This window comes from Antechinus flavipes, chromosome 5 (assembly GCF_016432865.1).
Source record: "Antechinus flavipes isolate AdamAnt ecotype Samford, QLD, Australia chromosome 5, AdamAnt_v2, whole genome shotgun sequence".
Taxonomy (NCBI): domain Eukaryota; kingdom Metazoa; phylum Chordata; class Mammalia; order Dasyuromorphia; family Dasyuridae; genus Antechinus; species Antechinus flavipes.
In genome coordinates, this window is record NC_067402.1 from 63,451,403 (window position 1) to 63,464,038 (window position 12,636).

At 32.9% G+C, this 12,636-nt stretch overlaps 1 protein-coding gene across 1 annotated transcript in view; it reads left to right on the forward strand.

Moving 5' to 3' along the window:
* The window catches only part of RAB18 (RAB18, member RAS oncogene family), a 46,736-nt gene extending 34,976 nt beyond the window's left edge, over positions 1-11,760 (forward strand). Inside the window, exons 4-7 of the mRNA XM_052000492.1 lie at positions 7,157-7,229; positions 8,757-8,875; positions 8,949-9,015; positions 10,450-11,760. Coding sequence (XP_051856452.1) covers positions 7,157-7,229; positions 8,757-8,875; positions 8,949-9,015; positions 10,450-10,622 — 432 coding nt within the window. The 3' untranslated portion in view covers positions 10,623-11,760. The remainder of the gene's footprint in view (positions 1-7,156; positions 7,230-8,756; positions 8,876-8,948; positions 9,016-10,449) is intronic.
* The last annotated feature ends 876 nt before the right edge of the window (positions 11,761-12,636 follow it).

Here is a 12,636-nt window from a genome sequence, read left to right on the forward strand (position 1 = left end):
CTAAATATAACAATGTCATCAATATGAACGTTTTATATGATTTTTTTTCCTTATTGACTTTTTCCTTTTAATGCTAAAGCTACCATTTCTAATATAATTAGAATATATATTATAATCATTTACTGTTATATTTTGTATACCTAGTCTATTCCACTGATCTACCACTCTTGTTTCTTATTTCGTACCAAAAAAATTATAATATAATTTCTAATATAAGATTGAGTAAAAGAAGTGAAAAGAGGTATCCTTGCTTCACTCTAGCTTATCCCTATTACACTCATTTTTTGTGTCAAGATAAGTCATGTGATTTGATTTCTATTGGTTTTATTATTTATATGGTCATTTAAGTTGATGTCTTTCCTAATATTGAACTAATCCTGCATTCCTGGTATAAATCCCACCCCTTTGTAATAAAGTTCTGTCATCTCTTTGCTGATATTTTATTTAAAATTTTTACATCAATGTTCATTAGGGAATTTTTTTCTATAATTTTCTTTCTTTGTTTTGGCTCTTCCTGGTTTAGGTATCAGCACCACTTTTGTGTCATAAAAAAGCATTTTGACAGGATTCCTTCTTCACCTGTTTTTCCAAATAGTTTATATATAGTATTTGAATTAATTGTTAGATGTTTGATAGAATTCACTTGTAAATCCATCTGGTCCTAGAGATGTATTCTTAGGGCGTTTGTTGACGGCTTATTCAATTTCTTCTTCTAAAATAGTATTAAGTATTTTATTTCCTTTTCTATTAATTCAGAAAATTTATATTTTTTTAAGTATTCATCCGTACATGGGTGTCCTTAACACTAATCAAAATGGCTCCATTAATACTGAGTAGTTGAAATGCATTTTAGGTCTTTTGGCCCATAAATAACCTTCAAGGCATCATAAAACCTATCAGCATAAAACAAAATTTTGCAAATATTCTGGCCCAGATGTGGTGCTGGGTACCAACTCTGTAAACTGTTCACTCCTTTACTGCTTCACTATTGGCAACCAATGTTGGCTCAGCTGTAGTACCAAGTTAGCAGTAGACTTCCTCCTGGGAGAAGTGTTCTAATCTGTTAACAGTAGGGAAAATATTCGACCAGGATCTTGAACAGATCTTAGGTTCATGCTATATAAACTGAGGATATATATATTCTGGAGAAGAGAAAATTGGGCTAGCTGGGTCACAATAGCCATGCCCAAGTATTTAAAAGGCCCTCTTGTGGAAAAAAAAAATCATATTTAATCTGCTTAGCCCCAGAGGACAGAATAGGAACTATGGGAGGAGCTATTTTAATTTCCTAATAATTAAAGGGTTTCTAAATGTGGAATTAATTAATTCATTATTATTGTAAGTCTTTAAGGATTTGATCACTTGCTGGGTTTATTACAAAGGGCGTTATTTTTCAAATATATGTTGGGCTAGGGCTAGATTGCCTTTAAGGGCCATTCTCCTCCTGTGCCTTCTTTTTTATTCCTGAGTTAGTACAATGAATATCGGTTACATTTCTGGGTAGAATGAAAGACAAATAGGATAGGTATAGAAGTAATGGAGTAGTAGGATCCTTCATCCTGAAGATATAGGACATGGTTTCCCTGGGTATTATTTTGTCAACTTGACATAATGAAAAGAATGCTATTGGGAGTAATCTTGAACTTATAGTAAATTTTTGCTCTACCATTTGTTCACCTTGGTCAGAATTTCCATTTACTCATCTATTTAGGTTATTATGTAACATGACTGAGATAATGTTGGTCATTAAATTTGTTGGCCATTAAAGTTGTTTTTATGTTTGGAACTTTAATAACTTTTTTTTTTAAAGTATGAACATAACATCGTGGTGTTTTTAAGCTCTGTAACAGCTTGTCACATTTCCCAATTATCAATCTTGCATATAATTGAAATGTATACTGAGATTTGGTGTTCTCCGATTAATGTACCAAAATGGAAAGCTGATTCATAACAGGCTCAAATAGAATGTCTGTCTTTCCTTAATTTTACCTTGTTATTTATACCCACTAATTAAAATACAATTGTTTAAAATTCTAGTAGTTTCTTTTACTTTAACTCCTACCCTTTTCATCTTCCTAGCATTGTAATTAGGGGGACAAATATTGTGGAAATTAAACAAGAATCACATTGTTTTGTAGATAACTTTCATATACAAGTTCTATTTAGTTTCTGAGTAGTAGAAATTATGGTTTGGGGTGGGAAGGATTCCTAACTGTTGTAGACAAGAGCTGCAAACCAACAGAATAAAATTAGTAAAAATGGGAAAGACTCAGAAAGCTTGTCAAGTGAAAAGTTTTTTGGTATTTGTAAATATGCATTAATGGAACTGTCTATCTGGTTTCATTACCAATTTTTCAGAAAAATAGTCACAGCCATCAGTTTGCTACATCATGTATTATATCTAATGTTTTTTCCATCTGCTGTGCATTTGGCTACTAGATTGGTTATTCCCTTTGGCTGACATAATTTGGAAGTCTGTCCTTTAACATTCCACCCTTGTGACTTTCTTGGGGAAAAGAAGGATCAAGCAAAGACAACATCAGAAGTTGAAAAGGCAAGGAAATCAGCAGAGTGAAAGGAGGTGATTTGAGAATTTGACTCTTACCTTTTCCCCTTCTAAATGGAATTTGCTTAATTTTAAGAAGTTTAGGTGTTGTAACATAACACAGCTCTTGACTTCATTCTAGAAATCTTAAAACTGCTAACATTAATCAAAGAATTTCAGAACTGAAGTGAACCTGAGATCTCTAGCTTTCTCTCACTGTGTTACAGATATGAAAACCGAGTCCCAGAAAGTAGTAGTGATAATTGTGTAGTTCACCAGTAAAAATTTTTGAGCAATTTTAATATGTATTATTTGTATAGCAAATATCTGTACTACAGTGGTGATTATTGTGCATAGTACAACACAGAAATTTAAAGTATGCCATAAAAATGAAATAACATTTGATAACATTTGGGGAGACAGTCAAATTTTTAAATGGGGGTTAACGGGGTTGGATTTTTTGCTTGATAAATATGAATTTGACAGTGATCCAGAGAATAAATTAGAGTTGGAAAATGTAAATAAAATTGTAGTTAAACTACAAGATTGGATAGAAGATATGTAGGATATGGGGAACATGTGAAATTTAGCATCACACCAAAAGTATGAATCTGGTTGTGACTGAAAGTATGGTGGAGTCATCAGGAGAAATAAGAAAAGTTTGGGGGCGAGGGGTAATATGAAGGAATCAGATTTTGATTGCAGCCTAGCCATACTTTTTCTTCCCACCAAAAATGAAAAGGAGAGGCTGGGTTCTTCCTGGTCGCTCATTCCCTGTGGATGGTACTTGGCGCAGCTGTAAAGTGGTGGAAGTAAAGGGACACAGAATTTCACTCAGGTAGCTGCTAGTGCAAGTGCTCTCGATGTGATGAGGTTATAACTGCTGACTGGCAGGCTCCTGGACCATGAAGGGAGATGTTACATAGCAGAGGGAAGGGGCTGTGGAGGGAATGTTGGGTGCAGTGGGGGTGAGGTTGTATTGGGGTCAAGCCTTGTGATTGGCTGTCATGTGGTAGCCTTGTGTGAGTCATCTTGCCTACCTTTGGAGTTTTCCCTTAGAAGGTTGTGCTATAATCCATTGAAGGTATAGGGTGACCATTTCCCCTTTACATCAGCAAACAGATAAGCAGTTACATTATTAACTACAACTTGGTTAGTTGTGAACTACTAGTTTGAACAGATACATTGCCACAGACCATATTTTATATTCTTAAATAATCCAGTGGTTTTGTGACTCTTCTATATAAATTACAACCCAACCATATTTTTTCATTCTGTGTAGTCCTTATAACTCTGTTATTTTGATAGTGATACTATTGGTTGGTTTTTATATAGTGTCTTAGGAGTTGCAAAAAGCATTTTCTGTGATAATCTTTTGGAAGTATGGGGCAGGGCAAGTGACTTGGTTGAGGGTCACACAGTAAGTGTCACACTAGAACACATTAAATCAGAGGAGGTATATCTGAATGTCCTCCTAAATTCAGAGCCACTGCTATATTCACTGCACCACTTAGCTGTTCCTGTGTAATATTTTACATACAAAATAAAGACCCGAATTTCAGGGGAATGAAGTGACTTGTCCCAGAGCAGCTACAAAGCTAGTCAGTGTCAAGTCAGAATTTCAACTTAGATTTCTCTTGACTCCAAATCTGGCACTCTTCCCATTATATTATTATGCTTCCTCTTGTAGTACTTTACCCAGATACATTATTAATTTAATGAAATAATCTATCCAATTGTATGTCATAGTCCAGTAGAATTTTTAAAAATCAATTTTATTTTCCCTTTGTGAATTATTTGTCAGTAGCTATTCTCAGCCTCCTTATGTCATAGAGGGTGATGTGGGCCGAATTGAACTCTGGTGTCTGACTCTTTGTGACCCCATTGTGGGGATTTTGTTAGTAAAAAGATGCTGGAGTGGTTGTTGTTTCCTTCTCTAACTCAGGGTTAAATTACTTACCCAAGGTCATACAACTAATAAATTTTTGGGACTAAATTTGAACTCATGAAGATGAGATTTCCTATGCCAGCTGCCTTGGTGTAGGCATTTGTATTTTATTTATGGAATATTTGTGCTGCAATTCTTTGGTTCTAATGTTTGGCAATATATTCATAAGGAACATTCTGTACCTGTTTACCTTGTGGGTTACAAAATACTATGTTTTTTCTTGATAGTACTGGTTTGGTGTTTTTTGCCAAATTAGTTCAACCATATATTCATTAACATTTTTAAAAAATGAAATTAAGAATTGATAATTCTAAACTGAATTGTTAGAATTATTAATAAAGGGAAATTTCTTATTTAAAACTTTGTAGATTGGGGAAGGGAGTTGGAAAAGGAGATGGGGTGGGGCACCTGGATTTCTTTGATTTAAGAAACTCCCTGTAGTAATACAGAGCCTCTTGTAATCTGCAGCAGTGCCTGGAAGCATTGAGAGGTACCACTAATTTTTCCCGGGATCATACAAATAATGTGAGCTCATTATGCAAAAAGAAGTAAGGCCTCAGTTTTAATTCAGTGTTTTTATTACCTTTGTGACTTTTGTCAGTTTATTTACTCTGTCTGGGTATTATCAGGTTTCTCATTTCTAAAGTAAGGCTGTTGGACTAAGCAATGTTAGAGGCCTTAAGTACCTGTTGTGTATGCTAGACCCTACTAGACAGGGGATACAAACACAAAAATGAACATCCCTTTCCTTATTATGTTATTTTCCCTGTTTGTCTAAGGACGATAAGCTGCTCTAATTCCAAAACACTACTCATAACTGCATTTAGACTTGAAGGTATATGAGAACCAAGTAGCAAAAGAAGCTTTCGCTTACTTTGCCTCCCAATTCAGGCTTACCTACCCTTACCAACTGATATGGAGAGCTGACTCCTCCCTGCTATTGGTGAAAAAACTTTATCTCCTGCTACCCAAAGGAAGTGAAAGGGAAACCTAGGTTGATTCTCTCTTCTCTCCAAATAGTGTTCTGATTTAATTCATTAATTCTGTACTTCCATAGTCAGAAATTACTTGTAGATGTGCAAATATAAGAGCAAGAAAATTCTTTCTTTAAAGCAAGATGCAGGATAAAAAAAGTAACATTAGAGTTAATATAATATGGAATAATGTTGTACCTATTTGTGAAAGAGAAATTTTGATCCTTTGAACAAATGAGAACTTATTTTGGGACAATGTAGACTTTGTCCAGGTTTTTACATAATCAAAAGGAGCAAAATTTATGAGTTGACATATTGAGGAAAGTGTGGCAAATATGTTGCTCCCAAAAATGACATTTATGTGTACCAAGAACCCATTCAATGCAAGATATTAATATTCACTTTGAACTGGTAAATGATCTAGAGGCAATTTATTAAAAAAAAAGATACAAATACTCACTTGAAAAAATGTTCAACTTCTCTTTAAGAAATGATATCTTAAAGGCCTCTAAAGTTCCAGCAGAAACACTGCTGTCTCTGTACTCAGAAGACTAGGTTCAAATCACACTTAAATAATCGTTTTTACCTGTTATCTGGATAAAGCTAATTCACCCCTAGTACTTCAGTTTTCTCCTCTGTAAAACGAAAGGGTTGGGTGAAATGCTCTCTAAAGTCCTTTGGCTCTTATTTCTCTGTAAATGAGTAAAAATAAGAAAATTCTGCCCTTGAGTTAAGAATGTAAACTTTTGTATTGGTTACTTAAATACTTATATATTGATGATAATTTAGTGGAATCCTTTTGGAGGTCATTTTGGTAGAATACTATCCCCCAAAAAGCATGCCCTTTGGATACTGGTTTTGGAATTATTGTATGATTATTGAATTATGAAAAAGAGAAGTCTCTAACCGCATATTTAAAATACAGTTGCTTATAATGTGAAAATAAAAACAGCCTAATAAAAGAAAACCAAATAAAATAAGTGAACAGCCTAAATATCTAAGCTAAAAACTGTAGTGTATTAATATAGTAGAATTAACTGAAAAAATAGAAGCATAAGGAAACATGAAAATGTGAACTATTTCAAAGTAAAAAGGTAATTAGAAAAATGTATACACGTAAGTAAAATGGAAGTTGGTACACAGGAATACTTGATATTTTTATGTTAAAGTTTATATTAAAATGTAAATAGTTTGAAGTATATATTTAGTCAACTTTGTTTAATATTTATATTTTACAATGTGACATGCTTATAATCCTTCTAAATGAAGTGTTTCATAATAAATTTTTAAGAGAAAAATGGCATAAAAATTTATTCCTTTTCTCCAGAGAGATGTTAATGTTGATTTATTTCATGTTTAATGAAAATTTTCCAGTTGTGTAGCATTTTATATTATTTTGGTAGATGATATTTTCGTTGGTATATTGGAGAACAGTGATATTTTGACTTTTTACCACTTAATGGATTTTACATGATATAGTGGAAAAAATAGTAACTATGGATTTATAGAATCTGGATTCAAATCTTAGCTCTGATGCTTATGTGTGACCCTGAGCAAGTCACTTGACCTCTTTGGCCTTTTCTAAAATGAGAGCGTGGAGCTAAGTATATGCTATCTTCCAGCTTCAAACTGGGATTTTCTAAGTAATGAGAAGGTTTATTGTCTTTCACTTTGATTTGTCCATTCTAGGATACAGCAGGTCAGGAGCGCTTCAGAACACTGACACCTAGCTATTACAGAGGTGCACAAGGTGTTATATTAGGTAAGCATTTTAATTTTACTTCACTGTGCTATGAAAAATCTGAGTATGCAAGTTTTTGTGGAATTAAATATTTTTAGAAACTTCTTGTTTTCTTAAATTCTGTCTTTAAAAGTCTCCTTTTTATTCAGTGCCAACTCTTTAGTGTTTATTCATACTAAAAACTATATAGTGACTACTCTTCAGCTGCCTCTTCCTTCAAAGACAAAAAAAAATCCAGGTTAATTTACTTATTGGGTTAGTGTAGGATCTTGATGAAGATAATCAGGGTCAATGTAAGTATTAGAAATACTAATTTTTTTTAATTTTTATTTGGGCCAATGTTTATTCAGTCCATGCCTTTGGTCAGAATGTTGATGAGAGAAAGAAAGAGTATAATCAGTACAAGCGTTTTTCCACTAGTAGAAAAACATCTCAAGGCATTTGAAGCTATGAATTATATATGAAAATTGTGTGATACAATACATGTCATGCAAGTGGAATCCATGTTCAGCTGTTTTGTTTGCCATTTACCCTTGATTTCTTTATCCCTATTTACTTCAAATATTTCAGACTCCTAAATCATAATGACCAATGAAGAACAACTTAACACTAAAAGACCTAGGAATTTGGAACAAAAAAATAGAATTTGAAAGTTATGGATGAAATCCCTACTTCCCCTTGTGTGTCAAAGATACTTAGTTTGCTCAATAGCTTACTACCCTCTGCCAAATTGAAACAGTAATTCCAAGCAGTGAGTTGAAATTTTTTTTGTAGCAACATTTAGTATTTAGAATTTTATGAAATGAATTCCAAAAAGTGTCAATGAAGAATAAATAAATAGTTCTTAACATTTATGACACTTTAATTTCATTTTTGTTCATCAGGAAAATGATTCCTAACATTTTCAGCTTTGTTTCTTTTCTCAGTCTTTCCAAGTCTTTAATGGTCTGTAAATAAATAGAAAAGGTGTAAACACTATATGACTATATTTTCATATGTCATTATTAGGAACAATAAGATTAAAGTGATAGGCTGTAAAAAGAAAACAAGCAATGGACAGAATAAGGAACATTTTTGATCATATGGGGCACATTTTCCTAGAAATGTAGTAATTGCAGGTTTGGGAGAAAACTGGCTAACAGGTTAATTAGAAGTTAAATACATTCAACATCTCTTGGTATTTTGTTGAGCATTTACATGAAAACATGGTTTCATTTGGGTTCAAACTTGCAAATAAATTAAAAGTAATGCTACTAATTTATATTCATTAAGTATAGGTCATACAACTCTTACCACTGTGGTAAAAGCAATTGCTATTTTGCCATCACGTAGAATACGTTATAAGAGTGCCTGGTTTTTATAATCATTAAATGTGAATTTTATTGTGATAATTCCTTTGGATAAAGTAGATAAGAGTTACAATTACTCTAGCTGAAGAAATGTGAACTTTATAAGACGTGAGCTATTTGTTGCAATTTTTTAAAGCATTTAAAAATTCTTTCTTGTCTTTTAATATGTATTTTGTGGCTCTTAACTCTTCTGTTTCAGTTTATGATGTCACAAGAAGAGATACTTTTGTTAAGCTGGATAATTGGTTAAACGAATTGGAAACATACTGCACGAGAAACGACATAGTAAAAATGCTAGTTGGAAACAAAATTGATAAGGTAAGAAGGTAAAGAAGAATTGACCATTTAACACTGTGTTATAGAACTTTTATTAATACATCTTTTCTTATAGGAAAACCGTGAAGTTGATAGAAATGAAGGGCTGAAATTTGCACGGAAGCATTCCATGTTATTTATAGGTAGGTTTTTAAAAGTTGTATATTCTAATTAGGTCTCAGAGGTAATTATAGCAGTTTCTTATTGAAGTAGTATCATTTCGATATTCATTTGTGGGTGGCTCTTTAATCGTGTGGAAATCATCATACTGTCCAAATAAAATGAGGTGGTAGATCTGAAAAAACTTTGGATCTAATGTTATTACTTAAATATCAGTGATACTAACTCTTGATGTTTGAGCTTCTTGAAACAGGCTACTTAAAGACATCTTTGTAATATGAAGTAGTCATATTATGTTGTGTCCTGCTTTCTAGAGCCCCCACTCTAGATGGTGATTAAACTATACCTTCCTAGTGGAGAAGTGGTGAGGCAGGACTCCCAAGGATGGTGGAAAAATGGAGTCCGTTTATTATTAAAAAGGCTTTCCCCTTTTTATAATGTAACAAAAACAACACTGAGCACTTGGATCTACATAGACAACTTGCTATTGTATGTAGTTTTCTACCTGGTATCACTCTGCTTTAATCTCAACACAGATTGTCACCGCCCCTGGACTTCTCAGGAAGGCTGAGCCCTTGGGGACTTGGGAGCCAAATCAGACATTATTAGCAGGTTCCCTCTGGGCTGAAGGGTTTTATACCTTACCCAGAGTTTCCCCACTGACTGTGACCCTCGACATTAAATTTAATTTATATATATATATTAATTATTTTATTATTATATTAAATATTTTATCCTTTTAAAAACTTTTCAATAAGAATTCAAGCGATTGACAAAGATCCTCGCATTTTATTTCTTGAATTATATTCCTGATTTTGTCTGGTTTTGTGTTTAAAATCAGCTTTAGCTTTGCATTTTAAATTGTGTGACTGTTGGAGAGATAGTAATTTTTGTTAAATTGTATCACCTGACTATTATTTTTTCTTATTTGCATTGCATTACAAATACCAATTTAAATCTAAATCTAAAATTAGATTACTTTTATTTTCCTTTTTACAATATTAGTTGAATCCTTCTTTTTTAAAGAAAAGTTTATGAGTTTAAATGACTCAGCCATTAATTAAATCATTTCTCTTAGCTAAAACCACATAAAATGACAGATTCATATAAGCAGAGTCATTTTTCTCTCTGAACTCAAGTCCATCTAAAATCTAGGTTTTCTTTTGGGTTACAGTCCAGTGTGAATTGTTGGAAATTAAGTGTAATATAGGTTATGAGACGTTGGTTGGTAGCAGTTATTTTTATGATACAGTTTTGAGAGGTATATCAGGAAAGACTAGTGGGAGACATGTGGAAAATATTTCTTGGTGTCACAATAAACTAAGTAGTAAAATATTTTCCAGAAAAAAACTTGGAAATACAGAGACAGAGAGGAAGTTGTATATTACTTCTAAGTGTTTATTTTTCTTTTTCAAAAGAAATGAACATGGTTTTTGTTTTTGTTTTCTATGTTGTAGAGGCAAGTGCAAAAACCTGTGATGGTGTACAATGTGCCTTTGAAGAACTTGTTGAAAAGATCATTCAAACCCCTGGACTATGGGAGAGTGAGAACCAGAATAAAGGAGTAAGGCTATCCCACAGGGAAGAAAGCCATGGAGGAGCTTGTGGAGGATATTGTTCTATGTTATAAACTCTGGGAAGGTCTATCTTTTGCGTTTTTGATCAGATAGTGTCATCTTTCTGTATATAAACTCCTTAACTGCTATTTTAGGGACCTTGCAGTTTGCACATATTTGTTTTGTATCATGGCGATGAACATTTATAAGAAAACACTCATCAGCTTTCCCAGATAAAAATGTTTATGGTAAGCATGCACAAATTGCAACCTTCAGTCTTTTATGTAACATAAAATGGGTGTGCATTACTAAGTGCACTCGATTTTATGACCTACATTCATCATGTATTTTTTTTTAATCCATCCAACAAATATCTTTTGTAAAGCTGTCTGTCTGCATTTTGGTCTCTTTTTGGTTAATTTTGTCTGATTATTGAATTGCTTTGTATAACTCCTAGAAATACTGGGAGTTATAAGTGTAACAGATCTATTCCTGATAAAATTCCTTTGCAGGTTTAACAGCATGTTCTTAAAGCTTCTCTAAGAAGCTGATGTTACAGATTTATTTTTAAAATTTTTTGGGGGGTATTTAGCAAAAACTCAAGATGCATTATGGCTGAGGCCAATTTATAGTCGTCTGCATTTGTCTAATGATGCTTCTGAACTAGCAGTGAAATAACAATTGGGACCTACTTTTTAATTCACTTCAATGAATAACTCAGTTGCTTAACTGGAGTTTTAATCCTGTGATATATATACATTAGATTCATGGCACTTTTGCACTGCACATTTTGTAATGCAGTGTTTGATAGTGGCAGTCAAGTTTTTTCCCCCCACTTTGTTTCCAGAGGGATATGAAATTAGTGTGTTCATTGTGACTTGTTCATATAGTACTTAGCACATTTTAAAACCAACACTTTTTCTTAAATGTTGGTGTTTGTCCAAGTATCTCAACTGTAGCTTGTTTAATGTTATGAAGATATGTATCATATGATTGCTTTAAATGGCTAGTTGATATTATGAACCTTATTTCTATGTTTTGGGGGTCAGGGAGAAAAGCACGAAGTGACAGTTTGAGAAAAGACATTATATAGCTTCTGGATTCTGATGTGTGGGGAAATACTATTGCAATGAAAATCTTGAATTTACTGTAACAAGTAGCAGTGGTTTATCAAAACTAACTTGTACAGACTAATAAATCTTTTCCAAAGTATTCAGTTTTCTAACCTCTTAATATTGTATACTTGTATATTTTTTACATACACATAAATTTATTACATATTAGTTTCTTCTATTTTATGCCAAAAATAAGTCAATCAGCATAATACATGACATCATATGACTGGTATTCTTGTGTTGGAAATTGTTGTACATGTGAATTTAGAGCTCAAGAGCATTTTATATATTTCAACATCATAATGGGTATGTTTTTTTAAAGAGTAGATTCCACTCCAGCCTGGTCTCTTCACATAAATCCTCACATTCTACTTTGTTTACATTGGGTAGGTAGCATTATACATGTTGGGTGGTTTTAAAAATAACCTGAATATTGTATCAGTAATATTGTAATGTTGGAAAAAAGGTAGATAATTGAGATGTGTACTTGTAATTTGTTCATGTTTCATTAAAACTTTAGTTCATATTATTGAGTTCTTTATATAATGCATGGATTGACATGATTTTTTTTTCTTGCCCTTTGTGTGAGTAATCCCTCCACCAGTGCATTTTAAATCCCTCCTTCATGAATTATTATAGTTAGCCTTCTATTCATCAGACTCTTATAAGTATAACAAGGTTGGTTATAGTGCACTTGAAACCTAGAAACTTGAAACCATCTCATTTTGCAGAAAACAGAAATCTCAAAAGTTTGATTTGTTTCACCTAATAGAAGGATGGGGAATATGAAGTACCTAGGAGTATAAAGCAGTTTGCCTTTTTTCATTTTCTAGATGGTTCAAAACTTGCTTTTAAATTTACCCTTGTAGGCGTATCTTAATAATATTACCTGTTAAAGGCTATTACATTAATATTATGGGGAAAGACCTTCTAGAGCCCCAGTGGAGTTTCTATCCAACACCAGAAACACAGA